General features: G+C 42.6%; 1 protein-coding gene across 1 annotated transcript in view; it reads left to right on the forward strand.

The window, feature by feature from the left end:
* Nucleotides 1-16,639, forward strand: part of LOC108668830 (teneurin-m) — a 33,251-nt gene extending 16,612 nt beyond the window's left edge. The window contains exons 5-17 of the mRNA XM_047883348.1: nucleotides 1,168-1,391; nucleotides 1,819-2,026; nucleotides 5,801-5,827; nucleotides 6,806-7,025; nucleotides 7,222-7,457; nucleotides 7,996-8,169; nucleotides 8,668-8,840; nucleotides 9,181-9,430; nucleotides 9,636-11,071; nucleotides 11,453-11,685; nucleotides 11,959-12,285; nucleotides 13,005-14,616; nucleotides 14,766-16,639. Coding sequence (XP_047739304.1) covers nucleotides 1,168-1,391; nucleotides 1,819-2,026; nucleotides 5,801-5,827; nucleotides 6,806-7,025; nucleotides 7,222-7,457; nucleotides 7,996-8,169; nucleotides 8,668-8,840; nucleotides 9,181-9,430; nucleotides 9,636-11,071; nucleotides 11,453-11,685; nucleotides 11,959-12,285; nucleotides 13,005-14,616; nucleotides 14,766-15,634 — 5,989 coding nt within the window. The 3' untranslated portion in view covers nucleotides 15,635-16,639. The remainder of the gene's footprint in view (nucleotides 1-1,167; nucleotides 1,392-1,818; nucleotides 2,027-5,800; nucleotides 5,828-6,805; nucleotides 7,026-7,221; nucleotides 7,458-7,995; nucleotides 8,170-8,667; nucleotides 8,841-9,180; nucleotides 9,431-9,635; nucleotides 11,072-11,452; nucleotides 11,686-11,958; nucleotides 12,286-13,004; nucleotides 14,617-14,765) is intronic.
* The last annotated feature ends 900 nt before the right edge of the window (nucleotides 16,640-17,539 follow it).

A 17,539-nucleotide genomic window follows, 5' to 3' on the forward strand; every position in this document is an offset into this window, starting at 1 on the left:
GTAGGGTGAGTTGATTAAGCTTATGAACGACAACTGCGACGTAGGGTGAGTTGACTAAGCTTATGTACGACAAATGCGACGTAGGGTGAGTTGACCCAGCTTATGTACGACAACTGAGACGTAGGGTGAGTTGATTAAGCTTATGTACGACAACTGCGACGTAGGGTGAGTTGATTAAGCTTATGTATGACAACTGCGACGTAGGATGAGTTGACTAAGCTTATGTACGACAATGAACCAGCTTATGTACGACAACTGCGACGTAGGGTGAGTTGATTAAGCTTATGTATGACAACTGCGACGTAGGATGAGTTGACTAAGCTTATGTGCGACAACTGCGACGTAGGGTGAGTTGACGCACCTTATGTACGACAACTGCGACGTAGGGTAAGTTGACCCACCTCATGTACGACAACTGCGACGTAGGGTGAGTTGACCCACCTCATGTACGACAACTGCGACGTAGGGTGAGTGGACCCACCTTATGTAACGAAATATCTAGCCCTGTCAGTCAAAGCTATCTCCATAGATGGCTGGGTATCATGGCGGTCAAGTCACACAATGAGCATCGAGCGGAGTGTGATATATCTTCTGTAACGGGCAACAAAAGGACTCAGTTTCATGCGTAACGCAGTAAACATTACTTAACAGTGGCTCATAAGTTACTTTGAGTGAATACATGTGAGAAACCGTCTTTGTGTAGCCCTTTAATGATTTAAATTAAATAAGACCCTTGACTCACATTGACGAGTTCGTACTCTGGATAAGTTTTCAATATTATATTCTATTATTAAGTATTCTATTCTATTAAGCATTCTATTCTATATTCAATATTCTATTAAGTATTCAATATTATATTCTCAGTAAAAAATGAATGGTTCATATTGTCCAAATAGACTCACTTCTGCCTATTGCACCATCAGCGAACGAACGTAGATTTATGTGCCCCATTGCCGAGGCCAAAATGTGTCAGGGTAACCCGCACAAAAGCAAAACGTGCTTCGCTGTTAGAACAAAGACTCATTCATTCCACTGAGTGTATGTATAGATAAAAACAACACCAATACGCATATCTACAGCATGTGCTGACGATGGATCATAGATTACGAAGAAAAATACGCTTTCACCCAACGTATGCTCATAAATGTGATACGCGCCCACGCACAGATGTGAAGAGCACGGCCAGTGCAAGAACGGGACGTGCGTGTGCATGACGGGCTGGAACGGGCGACACTGCACGTTGTCGGGCTGCCCGTCCGCATGCTCCGGCCACGGCACGTGTGTCCTCAAGGATGAGGAGTGGCACTGCGTGTGCCATCAGCTCTACGAGGGTCTCGACTGTGCCACGAGACTTGAGAGCGAGTGTCAGGACGGTCAGGACAACGATCAAGGTACGTGACTGCGTGCTTATCTTTAAGCTAACGTGTACAAAAATTCTCATGTCTAGGTTATCGTGTCTATGGGCTCATGTCTGTAATTTGATGTCTCAAAATCATGTCTGGGTACAAAATTCAAAAATTCATTTCAAGACAGCTATGTCTAAGGAATAATTTCTTTGTAATCATTCATATCTACACTCATTTTTGCCTTGAGTTTATGTAATGATTCATAAAACTGCTAAGCAAGGAGGTTTGTTACACTTCATTCGATGCAAAATTGCTTGCTTCTCTTTAGGCATCTGACGTTCAAACAGTTTTGATTACGGGTTGAATTCGTTTAAACAAAGTTCATTTAACGTTTATTAATGCCTTTATTCAACACGTGGAAATTAATGTCTTTAGAGCGCATGCAAATGAACGTTGTGTGCTCCGCCTGTAGACGGTCTAACGGACTGCGAGGACTCCGAGTGTTGCACCGTCTCCCCCTGCGACCGCTCGAACCACTGCTACAGCTCCCACGACCCCATCGACATCCTCCTGAGGAAGCAGCCTCCTGCTGTCACCGCATCCTTCTTCCAGAAGATGAGGTTCATCGTCGAGGAAGGATCCCTGCAGACCTACGCAAAGCAGGCTGCCTTCAACCAGAGGTGTGATATTACATAATATTTTAATATTTAGGTGTGATGTTACATAATATTTTAATATTTAGGTGTGATATTACGTAATATTTTAATGTTTCGCAACACTCACAAGTCGAACGGTGGAGGACTGGTGAAAACGTTCATTTTTTTCTTTCCAACTGCTTGCCTAGGTTCTCAATGAATGCCGAAATTTAATAGTCGCCTCGCCGGAAAAAATTTCTGCTCAATTACGAGCATGGTTATCGTAACAATAATTAGTATCTGTCAGAATTACTCAATTATGATGATTATTCAACACCTCTCTCCTGTTTTAACTTGAATAATTTATCTGGTACGGTAATTATGTCGCCACCGTAAAAACAAAGAAGACGCGAGAAACAAAATCCGCATAATTGTGTGCCCAACCATGATATCATCGTAGTTTGGGATCACTAATAGCTTATCCCATCTTGATTCTTCGTTATGCATCTCATTATCATCATCATTTTCATCACAATAATTTGATGGTGAAATACAGTGAGACATGTCAACGCCTGTCGACATCCTGTGTTTGGGTGGCTGCGACTCTGATCAGCTCCCTGCTACTTCACGCGCCCTCAGCTCGTCTGCTTAACAATTGTTATCTGATTAACACATCAAGATAACGTCGTCGAGGACGGACCTGATAATTGACTCATTAATAAGACTATAATTGAAGCCGCCCGAGAGATAGAGGTCTGTTCGGAACGCCGCGTTTCTATTCGGAATTTCGTTGATGTCGTTCAAATTTAATTAAAGTTCAAATATTATATGGAAACCGCACATAAACGGCATCGTGGACGAATAAACGGCATTGTAAGTGGTTTTCCTTAATTAAAGCTCACCTAGTCAACAAATTGTTTTACGAATATTCATAAGATTTTTTCATTCTAACGACGCGAAATAATAATATTATGACAGACAGTTTTCCTCATAGATTGAATAAGCCTTTAATTAGCGAATAAGTCGAGCGCGTCCGTGATATTGATACCAATTATGCGGTCGCCGTCGTTACAGAATCAATAGCCTGAGCCAATAAACTGAGGGAAGCCTCAATAATATATTTATTGTGATGCGCCAGGCAGCGTCTCGACTTATTTCAACTTGTTTTTCCATCAAGACAATGAATGTCATGACGACTGCAGGGAACACAATAATAATTCCCGCAAAACGACAATTCAACGAACAATTTTGTGCTGAATAAGGCCAACCCGCAAGTGTATAGGCTGTAAATTATACGCCTATTAGCGGCATTTTATGCATTTTGTTTTGAATAATAAACCATTTAAGGTTTAAGATAAAGGACTTAAAATACAAGTCGAGATGGAATTTTTTGAATGACTAATTGTTACGAATAATTTCTTTGTATTGAACGTGCCTAATTTCACGAATAATGAAAAATGCATAAATTATTACTCATATTGGACAATAAATCGTCATGTATATTCATTTTTAATTACGCGAATAATTACTTTTTCGATGTTCCTCCAATATTATTGTGCTCAGAAAGGCGAAAAATTATTTCTATTTAATTTGTATAGAAGCTGCTCGAGAATTTACAACCGTGATAACATATACGTGAAATGAAAAACCTTTCACCACGAGCACATTGTTCAAAAAAATTATTTTGCGTAGGAGGTAATTTTCCCATTTCTGTGCAAAGTCAAAAAACGTATTTTGGACGAATGCATTTCCTCTAAGCGCATTCATAAAGAAGCGCTCCTGCTCTTACTTTGGTATCGCGTGTCGATATTTGGGTAATGGCAAAGACCAACTTATAGGCTATTGCATTTTCAACGCGTTATTATTGTGAAGGGATGTTTGGAATTCTTGGAGAGGCAACGAGACAGCCACAAGTTGGGCAAAGTTAGGCGGCTATCTGGGCCCGACAAGTTCATAGAAATTCCCCGTGATACGGCACCAGGAATATATTAATTCGGGCCATCTTGCTGAAATTTGATAGCTTTGAAGCTGCAGCCTCGAACAGCGTCGATGACAGCCTTTGGTTGCTGATCTTAACATCATACTGGTGCAGGCGATGATATTACAATGCATGTTTATTGCCTGTCACATGTAAGGAGTAAATAACAACGTACTGGTACAGGCTATGATATTACAATGCGCGTTTATAGCATATTAAATTTCAGGGGTAAACATACATTTCCATCAATTGGCCAATGTCCTAAAAAGGTAAGGAAGTGACCCTTGTAACAACATCTATTAAATGGTGTGTTTTTTTGTGATATAAAGAAAATGGTAAAAATGTAGGCCGCTGCACACATGGATACAACAGTAGTTTTGAAATGCTTAGAAATCAAACGTAGTCTTTGTAAAAACTTTTTATACATAAACTACATATTTTAAATAGTTTGCTTGAATTGTGGCGGCAGCACATAATCTGCGTAGTTTGTACGAGTTGGTTTAGAAATAATCAAAGTCATATGGTTTAGTCGAATTCGTTAAAAAAGTGAAAAATTTTTGTCGACAACGTTTTCCCGAATTTGATAATCAATGTTTGTTATTTGTTAGTTGATGCAACAGCAATTGCCTTTCTATCCATTTGTTGATATGCTTTTACATTTAGACTTATCTTGAGGTTTTTACGTTCTTAAAAAGATAAAATACTCTGTTCCAGTCTTTATTCTTGTTATTTTGTATCAAGTTGGTTCATGGCAGCAGCTTAGGTTCTATTGTTGGTGCTTGCGACGCCTCGAGTGTCGTTGGAATTCGAGGGCAGCGTCATGAGAGCGACGCAGACGACCGTTAGCATCTCCCCTCGGGGCTGGAGGTGCCATCAAACCCCCACGGAGCGAGTAGATCTCTTCGCAATGGACCTAATTGCACTTGAAATGCCCAGTCGTTTGATGAACAAAGTGGTCAGGATTCCTTTGACGACAAGCGTTTAGACTCACGAGAATTACACGCAGGATTTTCTAGTTATCCCGAGCAAGGCCCGCGGGCCGACGCGCGGTGAATTACCCCGTAGATTTGCTCGTTATGTCAGCCTGCCCACGGCCTCATCCTTATTTCAGGAGATCATTACGACGTTCATGATGGAGGATTCGCACCCTAAATTGGGAGGGGATCCTTCAATGTCTTGAATCAAGACTAACAAAGGGCTATTTTTCCCTCAATAAACCTCGAAATGAACCTATCCCCTCTACGGAACGAGATTAATGCACCTGAACATGGCAGTTGTTGTCGTATCACAAAATTATTGACGAGGACTGATTAAATGTAGAATTTAGGATTTTTCTACTCAGATGATGCCTTCTTGTAGGAATATCATTGCAGGCGTAGTATGAAACATGTATATTCAATGTATGACTATCTTCTCGCGTCTGTCTGTATGGAAATAGTTTTTTCTACTTCATCCAGGATACTTGCAGTAATTCAATACTGTTCACCAAGCAATGAAATCAAAATTCTGTTGGAACTTTGGTCCGTATATTGGAAATTGTCATTAAATTTTACTGGGAATATTGCAGTGAACGCTCCGCGCCGCAGCAAACTTATATAATCTCTTCCAGCGACTTGAAGCCGTAAACTCTCCTATATATTGCTCGTGCGTTGCTTCTGCTTATCCTAGTACACAATGTGCAGTGCATTGACTGTAGTCGTGCGTCATACTGCTAACAATAGTAAAATAGTACAACATGTACTACTGGTATATCGATCAATCCAGAAATAAGTGTTTATCATCACCAGCAACTCGTTATAAAGGCTCGCCCTTAATTAAAAAGACATTTTCTTGCCCCATAGCTCGCCTAAGAGACAAGTCAATGAGAGGTAAGCGTGTAGTTCTGTTTCAGGTTAACCTCATACATGGAGTAGTGTATACGATTTCAACTGTTTCTATATTCTATATGATTTCGATTTTACAATTAGTTAGCTCTATATAGCTCATAAAAGTTTAGAACTTTGTGAAAACATTAAGATCAGGAAGCTTGATAATTTTAATATTTTTGATACAGGATGGATATTATTTTTCTTCGGGACCTTTGCATGAACATGAATATTCATAAATTTTTTTGAAAGTTTATTTCTAGTTTATTGTTTAACATTGAATAATTTATGATATGGTAAAAAAACTAGTATTCTGGTTTAGACTGAAAAAATTCACTGAAATATTACATCATTATTTTATATTATTTCCATAGTTAGCTCTGATCTCATTCTAATTACTTTGCTTTATTTCTCATAATTTTACATTTTGAAACTTAAGTCTGCTAAGCTCCTGAACCTGCTTACCTTACTCAATACTCACGCTCGTCCTTAAGTTATTTCACGCTAACACAAATTCTATAATTTCTTCTCACTCTCTTCACAAAGTGCGCATGGCTTTAATATTGTAAGCACATTACACTATGATTGCCTAATTATAATGTACAATTTCACTGCACTACAGCCCCTTGAAGGCTTAAAGTCACAGCGCTACTGGCACTGGCCTGGTTAGTCTCTTTAATATTTGTAGGTGTCAGAGTATCTATATAGCTCTCTTCAACCTGAGAGCCGCTTGACACTATGACTACGTTCTGCTATTTGTAGAACATTGCCGTTTGTAGCAACACATTTTTTAATTAACTGGAAGGTTGTCATGTAGAATCATTGATCTCATGCCTCGCCAGTAGTGCAAGGCAATATCATGATGAATAACCAACGCACTCGTATAACTCTTGGTGTTGCTCTCGCCAAAGCTCATCATGACGAAAACAAACCAACTTAATACTTAAAGATTATAACGCTGTATTTCACTCTTTCGTTCAGCCGAGCATCGGTGGTGCGTGGTCGCGTTATCAGTGGCCAGGGCTCAGGGTTGCTGGGGGTGCGGGTGTCCATGTTCCGCCCCAACGACACGGGGTTCACCCTCACCCGCCACGGGGGGCGCTTCGACCTCATGGTCAACGGCGGGGGCGCCGTGAAGCTGGTCTTTGGCAAGCCTCCCTTCAGACCATACGTCAAGACCGTGCGAGTGCCGTGGAATGAGGTGCGTTGATATTAGACCCCTGCGGGTGCCGTGGAATGATGTTAGTTATTATTAGACCCCTGCGGGTGCCGTGGAATGAGGTGCGCTGATATTAGAGCCCTGCGAGTGCAGTGGAATGGCGAGCGTTAATATTACCCTGTGCGTGCGTACTGGAATGACGCGAGTTTAACCTCTTCATGTCGCGAATGTGATGCAGGTCGTGGTTATCGACACGATTGTAATGACGACGACCAGTATCGTGCCACCTCCCCCCGCAACGCCGTGCCTGGACCACGACTACGACAAGCTCAAGCCTGTCGTGCTGGCCACCTGGAAACACGGCTTCCAGGGCGGCTGTCCTGAGCGCTCGGCCATCCTCGCTGAGTCTCAGGTCATCCAAGAATCCCTGCCCATCCCTGGCTCGGGGCTACACCTTGTCTACCATTCCTCCAGGTGATTTGCTTTGTGTCATTCCTCTAGGTGTGGGGTTTCAGTCATTCTTCCAGGTGCGGGGCTCTATGCCATTCCTCCAGTCGAGGAGCTCTATGCCATTCCTCTTGTCGCCAATCCGTTCAAACTAATGTGCGATTACTTCATGCTACACTGCAGCATATGTCATCACTTCATATTACACTGCAGCATGTTATGTGACCGCTTCATGTACTCAATATATCGACTACAGTCGGGCACCTTATTATATATAATTGATACCTTCATTTTCTGTTTCGTGCTATGTAAGTTATTCCTCGATACTGAATTTCGAATGCCTCGTTTCACGTAATCATTGTTACTTCAAACAATATGTTAATTACAGAGCATTCGTGCCTTGTATCAACCATTTCTCCGAGACTTGTTGTAATAAAACATTAACAAACAACCCTATTCTCGCCTGATGGTTTTGCCGAAATGATTCGCACTTCACTGAAAACGAACTTTTCAGCGTTAACGATTCTATGCCTGTAATTAAGGAATTGTCAATTCTTTTTCCCAGGTCTATTGGATACGAATCTACGATCCAGCTCCAGCTGACTCCGGACAAGATTCCGGCGACTCTGCGCCTGATTCACTTGCGCATCACCATCGAGGGGATCTTATTCGAGAAGACCTTCGAGGCGGACGCCGACATCAAGTTTACTTATGCCTGGGACAGACTCAATGTTTATCGGTACGGTGAACAGAATTACTTAGAAGTTCACTATTAAAATCATTGATAAGTTAGTTGCTTTTTTTCAAGTCATTATAATTTTTTTGGTATAGCTCAATAATAATGAGCTACGTTTTCTTTCAATACAAGGGAAGGACCAATTTTTTGTCGGGTAAGAGATGATATGTTCTTTAATAAGCTATTTTTATTGAAGGCAGTACATTAATAAAGCTTACGTTTAAAAACTTAAACCTCTGCTATGAAATAAAATTCATTTGCACGTTCCTTCTTTAGAAGCAATTTCAACTAATTTGGTCATATCTACAAGAAGGACAAGTCGTTGATTATAATTTATTTGCCAATAGTTTTTTCACACAGTATCTGCTTGACACTATAAGTGTAAAATATTAAAGCGCATAGAATAGTTATCTCTGCTTTATGCATGCACACTAACCGTAAACTTAATACCCCTCGTGCGCATACTAATGTGTATGATGTTTTCCTCACGTGGGACGACAGACAGCGCGTGTACGGCGTGACGTGGGCGGTGGTGCGCGTGGGCTACGCGTACAGCAACTGTGACCGCGTGATCTGGGAGGCACAGACCACGCAGGTCTCTGGCCACGAGATGAGCATCTCTGACATCGGAGGCTGGGACTTGTCCATCCACCACCGCTACAACTTCCATGAGGGTGAGTACCATTCCCCATACTCCAAATAATGGCAAATGGGACCCAAAAATTTGCAGACAATGACTTGTACCACTCAAAGTCCGTATGCATGAATACTGAATTTGTCATAATTATTCTACTCTCCGAACTCTATAGGCTGTGTGTAGGCACTAAATGTTGCACGTCCTTCGTCCTAATATTTAATGTGTATCAGTTCTCGTAATTACCTATAGGATACCTCCCTCAACTTGATATTCAATGTATATGTGTTCACTTAATCAGCAACTGAATACGTCATTTATCCTGATATTCAAATGCATCGGTCCACATACTAACCTCCAGAACTTCACCCTGCCCCCAGGCATACTGCAGAAGGGCGACGGGCGCAACATTTACCTCAAGCAGCGGCCTCGTGTGTTGCGAACGCTCATGGGCGATGGACGACAGCGGGAAGTTAACTGCAAAAACTGCGACGACGATGCCATTAACCAACGTCTGCTGACGCCAGCAGATCTGACGGCAGCTCCTGACGGATCTCTATACGTGGCTGATTTCAACCTGATCAGGCGCATCCTGCCTGACAACACCGTCCGCACTGTTGTAAAACTTAAGTGAGTACAGGCAACTATTTCATTGATTACTTAGTCTAACATAGCATCAAACTCAACAATAAGACAATATAGTGGCCGATGTTATGTAATGCGTTATGTAATGCTTGGAATAGAAAAATATTAATCGAGTCGTTGGGACGAAATTATCGTCAATAATTACTGTTTCCAATTAATTGCCAAATGCTTTCTTTGTCTCACGTTTTAGCGAGACGCGAGTCTCGTACCGCTACCACTTGGCTGTAAGTCCCACGTCTGGCACGGTTTACATCAGTGACCCTGAAGCCCACCAGATCTTGAAGGTTAAGAATCCCGACGATTTCTCGAACCCAGAGAACAACTACATGCCTTTCGTTGGTTCCGGAAAGCGGTGCCTACCTGGAGATGACATCGGCTGCGGAGATGGAGGTCGCGCAAGAGATGCAAAATTACAATATCCTAAAGGAATGGCTGTGTCCTCAGAGGAGGTCGTATATTTTGCTGATGGTACCAACGTCAGAGCCGTGGACAGCGATGGAATCATCAGTACAGTTATCGGTACACACAGACATCGGTCCCACTGGCAGCCCCTGCCTTGCTCAGGAACCCTGCCAGTTGACGACATCAGTTTAAGGTGGCCAACGTCACTTGCGGTTAACCCTCTGGACGAGTCTCTTTACGTCCTGGACGACCACCACGTTTTAAGGCTTACGCATGATCGAAGGATCAAAGTTGTTGCTGGTAGACCTCTGCACTGTCCACCTCAAGGTCCGGACTCTCCTTCTGATCTTGCCACTCACACCACTCTGCGCTCCCCTCAAAGCTTAGCTTTCGCTTCCAACGGTGATTTATACATTGCGGAGAGCGATACCGAACGGTTGAACCGAGTGAGAGTCATTGTAACTGATGGGCTCATTTCTGACTTTGCTGGTGCAGAATCGAAGTGTAACTGTCGCGAAGATTCCTGTTCATGTTTCGATGACTCGCACGTTCTCGCAGCTAACGCGATATTTTCGACGATCTCCGCTGTTGCTGTCACCCCCGACGGTGTTGTGCATGTCATGGACCAGGGCAACCTCAGAGTCCGCTCGGTCACGTCGTCTCTACCGCAGCCAACACAACAGCGGCTTTATGAGATTTATTCGCCTGAATCTCAGGAAATTTATGTATTCAATCGATTTGGTCACCACATTGAAACTCGAAACATCCCCACCGGTCGTACGCTGTATTCATTCGTGTATAACGTCAACACCAGTAACGGGAAGCTGTCTTCAGTCACCGACGGTGCAGGTAACCGCGTCTCGTTCTTGCGGGACTACACCGGCCAAGTCACAATGGTGGAAAACTCGCGGCAACAGAAATGTCTTCTGAACATGTCACGGATGCGCAGACTCGAGCGGATGGTCACTCCCGACGACCATAACATCACTTTAACGTACCACGGAGCGACAGGCTTGCTTCGATCATCCATGGATTCCGTTGGTCGTGCTCACGTATATTCATATGACAATTATGGTCGCCTCATCCGAGCCGTTACGCCTTCTGGGCAACTCATCGAACTCACCTTCGACCTGAGCATCCGAGGAGCTCGAGTGACGGTCTCTCGTGATGGAGGCTCCCCCATCACTATGCTTATCAACGGGGCTAAAGTGACAGAGACAATTGGTAAGAATTGGCTTGTATTAGATTCATTTTTGATCATTGTATATGTTGATCAAAACATATACATAATGTACATATACATAACATATATGTTATATACATATACATATATACATATTATACAAAACATATACATAACAGAACTTAATTAGCTTACTTTTATGTATATCTACGAAATTTTTCAGAATTATAATGTAAGCCTCTATGGGGAATCGCTGGGAGGGTCTGCATATCGAAACTCACACGGAATATGATATATAGTTGATTTTATCGTTACTCCAGAATATACGATAGAATTCAATTGAATTTACACGGGCGAATTTTGATCCGCTGGATATTGCAGCGATAGTTTTTATTGTTAATCACTATCTCTTTGTATGCCAGGCGATGCATCTAGCGTCACAGCGCTTTTGCCCGACGGTACTGTAGTGACCAAATCCCCTTGGGATCACCACATCGCTACAGAGACCACGCCCTACCCACTCATCGATACCCCCACCATCGCTAACTCGTTCCCAGTGCCCGGACGCCAGCGCACGGAGATCGGGCAGGAGTTGGTCAACAGCTTCGAGTGGCGGTACTTTGTCGAGAGGAGTCGACTGGGCGAGATCGTTAAGGTAAAGCAATCAATATAAGTACCCTTAATCGTAATTGCTCAGATTTGAGTTAGCCATTCAACTGAAATTCTAGGTGAATTTTTCAACAAGATGAATGCATCAAATGAGTTTCTCACAAACTCGTCTCATTGGTTTCGGGTAATTAATTGACTTGTCAGAAAACGGGTAAATAAAACTAAAGCTTCATTCACGGAGTCCTTCCTTAGTTAAAATATACTAAATTTCTTGCCAAAAATGCAGCAACTCTCATTGGTTTTGCTATTGCGTACTCAGGTTGGGCGTCACATGCGCGTCAACGGCGAAGACGTCCTAACGTTCAAGTACGACATGACGTCTGCAACAGAAGCCGTAATGAACCCAATCGACGTACAACTTCTGAACGTCACATATGACTCATTGGGTCGGCCCTTACGATGGACTTTGGCGGGACCGTTCGCATCGATGCAGATCACCTACGATAGGTTCGGTCAGGTGGAACAGCGCGTCTGGGGCCACCACAAGGAATCGTACGCCTACGATAAGGACGGCCGACTCGAGATCATCACTTATGCTGACGGAACCAAGAAGGAGTTTTCTTATCTCGACGATCGAAGAGTCAAGGTTAGCTATTATGGTAGAGTGTTGTTGTCGGTTTCCAAGAGGTAAGAAATAAAAACTAGTTTCGGCAGCTACAATAGCAAGATACTGGAGCCGATGAATATTCAGTTTGTTCCGTCATGTTTCTCAATGAATTTAGCCAAAATCGTATAGAAATTATTTTTTTATTCAAGCACATAAGTCGAAGGACCATTTAATACTGTTGTTTTGACAATTTTTTGCTAATCAGTCGATAATCTAAGTCCAGTCTTTGAATTGTTTAGTAAATCCGACAGCAAGCCATACAATTTTTCGGAAAATATTCTGGAATTGATTGAAAGCATCATAAATATTTATTTAAATATTGGTCTAATATTAAATTGCATGTTGCTCTGTTTTTCGGTTTAAATTTTGTGTTAAATTTTATTTCATAATATAAAGAACAAAGATATAAAAAGAATCAAGACTTCACATTGCTGGAATGACTTCACTTTGGAAACAAAATTAAAATTTTGCGGATTACTTCTATGTCATACTAACGGCAAACAAATGTCGCATATATCTGCTTCATCCAACTATTTTATAGCTAAAAGAATTTCAAATCAAATTTCAGATATTTTAGTCCTTCAAATCAATTTAATCTGTAACCCATCGGTTTGAAAGCTTCACTATTGAAATCGAAGATCTCTCCCCCACAAGAGTTCGAACGTCTCTCATGACGCAATTTTCTCGCTTATTTTCAGCCGTTCAAGATGAGCATTAATGGGGGCAACGCTCATTATATGGAACACGACATCGGCGAAGCTCTATCCTCTATCACGACCCCCAAGGGCCACAAATATCTGTTCCGATTGCAGCCCTCGGTGCTGCACAATCGCTTCGTGTTCTCCCCTCCAATTATGCCTCGCCATTATTACCAACTGCTCTACTCGGATGAGGGTCGCCTGCTGGCCGAGGTTCTGCCTTTGCAAGCGGGTCGAGTTGTCTACAATTACGATGAAGCTGGGCGTCTCCAGTTTCAGATATACGGCGACGGGTCGACGGAGTACGGGTATCAACCTGAGACGGGATTATTAAGGTCTGTAACTGTACGCGAACTCGGTTACGAACAAAGGATTGAGAACAAATACCACGCAGGTCTTGTAAAAGAACAAAGGATTCGATTCGGTCCCGCTGACACCCTCCATTCAGTGAAAGCTCGATATTTGTACGACGGATATGCGCGACCGAGGAGAGTAGAGATGGAAATAGACGGAAGTCAAATCGCAAACTATGAAACTTCGTACGATGTTACTTTAGGTACGCTGGAAACTGTGCAGGAACTAAAATTTACCAAAACATATCATAATAAAACTATGGTCCAAGATTCTCGAAAGACCTATGTTCGAGTTTCCAGTTTTGATGCCTATGGGCGCAAGATTGAATCATCCATCACTGTGCGAGGCCGTCTAGTGCACAGATCGCGCTATAGTTACGACGCCCGCAACCGCGTTACCTCACACTCCATCTGGAGAGGACCAGGCACGTCGGAAACATCAACCAACTACACGTACACCCCGGTGGGTCATCTCGAAACTGTTGAAGGGTCCAAATCTTGGCAGTTTCGCTACGACGAAAATGGCAATATGATTGCCGTGATCGAGAGTGGGCACACTGTGTTGGCAGAGTACGACGAAGCCGATCGGCTCACTAACTGGGAAGGTGCGCCTCTGAACGTTTATGATTCTGCTGGTCGATTGCTTCAACAGAATGACATGCAGTATTCCTTCACTGCCAGAGGCAATGTCCGTCATGTGTGGAGAGAAGGAGTTTTCTTGACAACTCACCGGCACGATCACAAAGGCAGACTTGTTGCCTGGCAGGACAATAAAGGAAACTCTACGCAATTTTTCTACACGAATTTGAAGCAACCGGATCTTCCCACTCACATCCACGATCCGGTTTCTCGCGATACCACACTCATGCTTTACGATGAGCAAGGTCACCTCATCGGTATGCAGACTGAACGTGCTAAGTTTTGGGTCGCTGCAGACAACGTTGGCAGTCCAATCGCCATCTTTGATGCTTCTGGAGTTTTGATGAAAGAAATCAAACGCTCACCTTGGGGGGCGATCATCGAGGATACTCGACCAGACTTATTGCTTCCTGTCGATTTCCAAGGCGGCATTCGAGACCCAATCACCGGCATGATCATTTTTGGGCTTAACATGTACGATCCCTTCCATGGTCAGTGGTTGTCCCCGAGGTTTGACAGAATTGCTGGGGCTTCTCGTGATCCATCGTCGGTCTACCTGCACCGGTTCGCAAATAACGATCCTGTGAACCCAATGCACCTTATTGACGCATCTCCCAAAAGTGAGTACAAATTTTATATATAATACCAATTAATTTAGGAAGTCAGAAAAACTTAGTTGATGTACCATCATTTTTATTAGTATCTTATAAGGAGCTGAGTCTCGCTACTGCATATTTAAATTTAAAAACGTACTGTCTGCTCTTTCCAGATTTGAATAGATGGTTGAAGATGTTTGGAGTGGATCTCGGGTCAATGCTTGGGTCGAAGTACCACGACGAGACCTTAGGTAGGTGCGTGGACGGCCACACGCCCGCCGTCCTTAAGCCCGCCCTCTCGGTCATATCAGGATTGTCTTGCTCTACTAAGGGCATCGTCGAGGAATTCTCACGGCCATCATTAGTTCCTAAGTCCGCCATAAAAACAGACGAGCTTATCACATCGGATTCTTTAACTCCCTTCTCGTCAGCCGGTCCAGTGTTGGGACCAGGAGTTATGGTCTCCAGTCACGCAGGTCGAGCGCTCATAACTCTCGTACCGTCCCGGGAAAATTCTGTGGTGCAGGGAGTCGCGCGTGATGTTCTCAACGGCTCAGCTCTGCTGGAGCTTACTTTGCCTCACCACAGACACCATACTTTGTACCTCGTGAAGGAAGACGTCTCTTCGAGGCCTGATGATCTCCAGCAACTGCAGAGACTTTCGGGTCTTTTCAACGTGTCAGTGCACGAAGGGCAGCATCCAGAGCTGCGCGTGACAGGAGGCGCAGCATCTTTAGTCATACTGTACGGCTCCTCAGCCACTGCGGCTCGCCATCGACTTCTTCGACACGTCCAACGTCGCGCTGCTGAACACGCGTGGGCCGCTGAAGTCGAGAGAGTGAAACGAGGCGGTCCAGTTCTCCATCCTTGGACTGAAGAAGAGAAACAAGAGCTTCTTCGCACCGGCGAGGTCTCAGGGTATGCTGCTTCTGAACTTCATCCAGTGCACAGATTTCCTCTACTGGCTGACGATGCAAGCAATGTTGTTTTCCGACATTCTGGCAGACGAAGAAGACGAGCTAGATCACATCCGACATCGTGATGGCCACCGGCCAACCTAGATTAGATTTGCAAAAACTACATTGAAAGTTCTTACAAATCACTATGCGACTACCGCTATAGTTACGTCTTTCTAAATTTTACATTTTTTATGGTGTTGTTAGTATACGATTCGATGGAGCTTTTGTGAACTAATCTACAATTAGCTGTATATATAGACAAAATCATTATGTACAAACAGGGTATTTCTTAGCGTATCGCCCTCCTGCCGAGGATAAACTGCCGTGTGATAAAATGCTTCAGTTCCATAAGCCTCAAATCCATCACGACCGACTGCCCCATATCCGTATGGGGCAACCACTCACCGGTTATCCACTCATTGCCGTATAGGATGACAACCACTCACCGATAACAAATATCATGTCGCTTTTGTGGATGGAGCAAACGTATTATAAGATCTTTGCTTCAGGTAGAAGATATGTGCTCCTTTCCGTATAAAATCTAGAGTGGAAGTTGGAGTTATCCCTCAAATTGCACACCTGAAAAATGAACGAATTTTAGTCTATACTAAAAAAATGAAAGAGATCAAGAAATTCCTTAAGTTGTGTGGGATAGATTATGATCATAAGTTTATTACAACTTTTTCATGGCTTGATAACGTTGCAGTTAATGTTCAATCAGTTCATTGTAACTTAATGTTACTCATTTACGGTTGAGAACTCGCAAGTTTAGGAGGCGAACAGCATCGCTTTAGTGGCCAAGAAGTTCTCATTGACGAAAATTGAAGAACAGGTCTGAATTGAAGGAAATATGTTACGAAATGAGTGGATGACATTAAGTGTTTAGTCACAAAAGTGGTGAAATATCAACTAATTTTATACTTCAAGTTTGAATATATGAATCGCTCTAGGTGGGAAAATCCCGTGAAAATGAATCTAACCTTCTCTTTATTTGGTTGGGTCAGTCTGTCTCTGAGTACACGAGTATGTTGTCCGATAAGGTTAATGTTGTATGGGGTATTTCTAATAAACGTTTCATTCCTTCGAAATTTTGTATGTGTACACACATTGCTGGTTCATAGCGCTGATACTATAAATTTCAAGGAATGTGCATGTAACCTTTTTTTAACGTTCAATTTAAATATATTCACCAGGTTTCTAACAATTCTTTATTGTGCTGGTCACGTATATTTTTATGAAGTATGGATGGATTTGTTTATTGAATTATGTTTTTGTCTACTCGACTCTTGCAGCTGCAAAATAAGATTAGGGAATTATCAAAAACGCAGCTCCAATTCTTGGGGCTTACAATTCGAATCACTTGACTGAATACGCGAAAATAATTTATGGATTTCGAATTAAGTCTTCATGAGGAATCTGTGCGTGAATTATTTTAGGTGAATTGCACACATAACGCGATTGACAAGATTGGCTATAAATTTATCATGATTTTTCTGTTTATCCGATTTCATTACTAATCCAAAGCCAATCGTTAAAAACAAAATTGAACCGCAAGAAAGCCTGAGTATAAATCATTTAGGAAAATTTACAAATGTAGTTCTTCTGAACTTCATATGTAGTGCTTCTGAACTTTTAAATGTACTTCTTCTACAAATGTTGTTCTTCTAACTTCAAATGTACTTCTCCTGAACTTCAAATGTAATTCTTTTGAACTTCATATGTTGGTCTTCTACATCGTTGATGTAATTCCCAGAACTACATAAAGATCATCTTCAAAATTAGCTCATAGAACTTAAGAACTACTATACAGGCTCTATGGGTCATCGCACATGACATTACACGACATGGCATTGCGATACGAGGCATTTTTTACGAACAATTTCATGCAAGTTGCGGCAGGCGAGCACAGAAGCCGCCTGGTAATTCCTAAGGTCATTCGAGCTGTGGTAGTCGTCAAAGATTATCTAGTAGCGACGAGCGTAGACTAT

Source organism: Hyalella azteca, unplaced genomic scaffold, assembly GCF_000764305.2.
Source record: "Hyalella azteca isolate HAZT.00-mixed unplaced genomic scaffold, Hazt_2.0.2 contig12678, whole genome shotgun sequence".
Taxonomy (NCBI): domain Eukaryota; kingdom Metazoa; phylum Arthropoda; class Malacostraca; order Amphipoda; family Hyalellidae; genus Hyalella; species Hyalella azteca.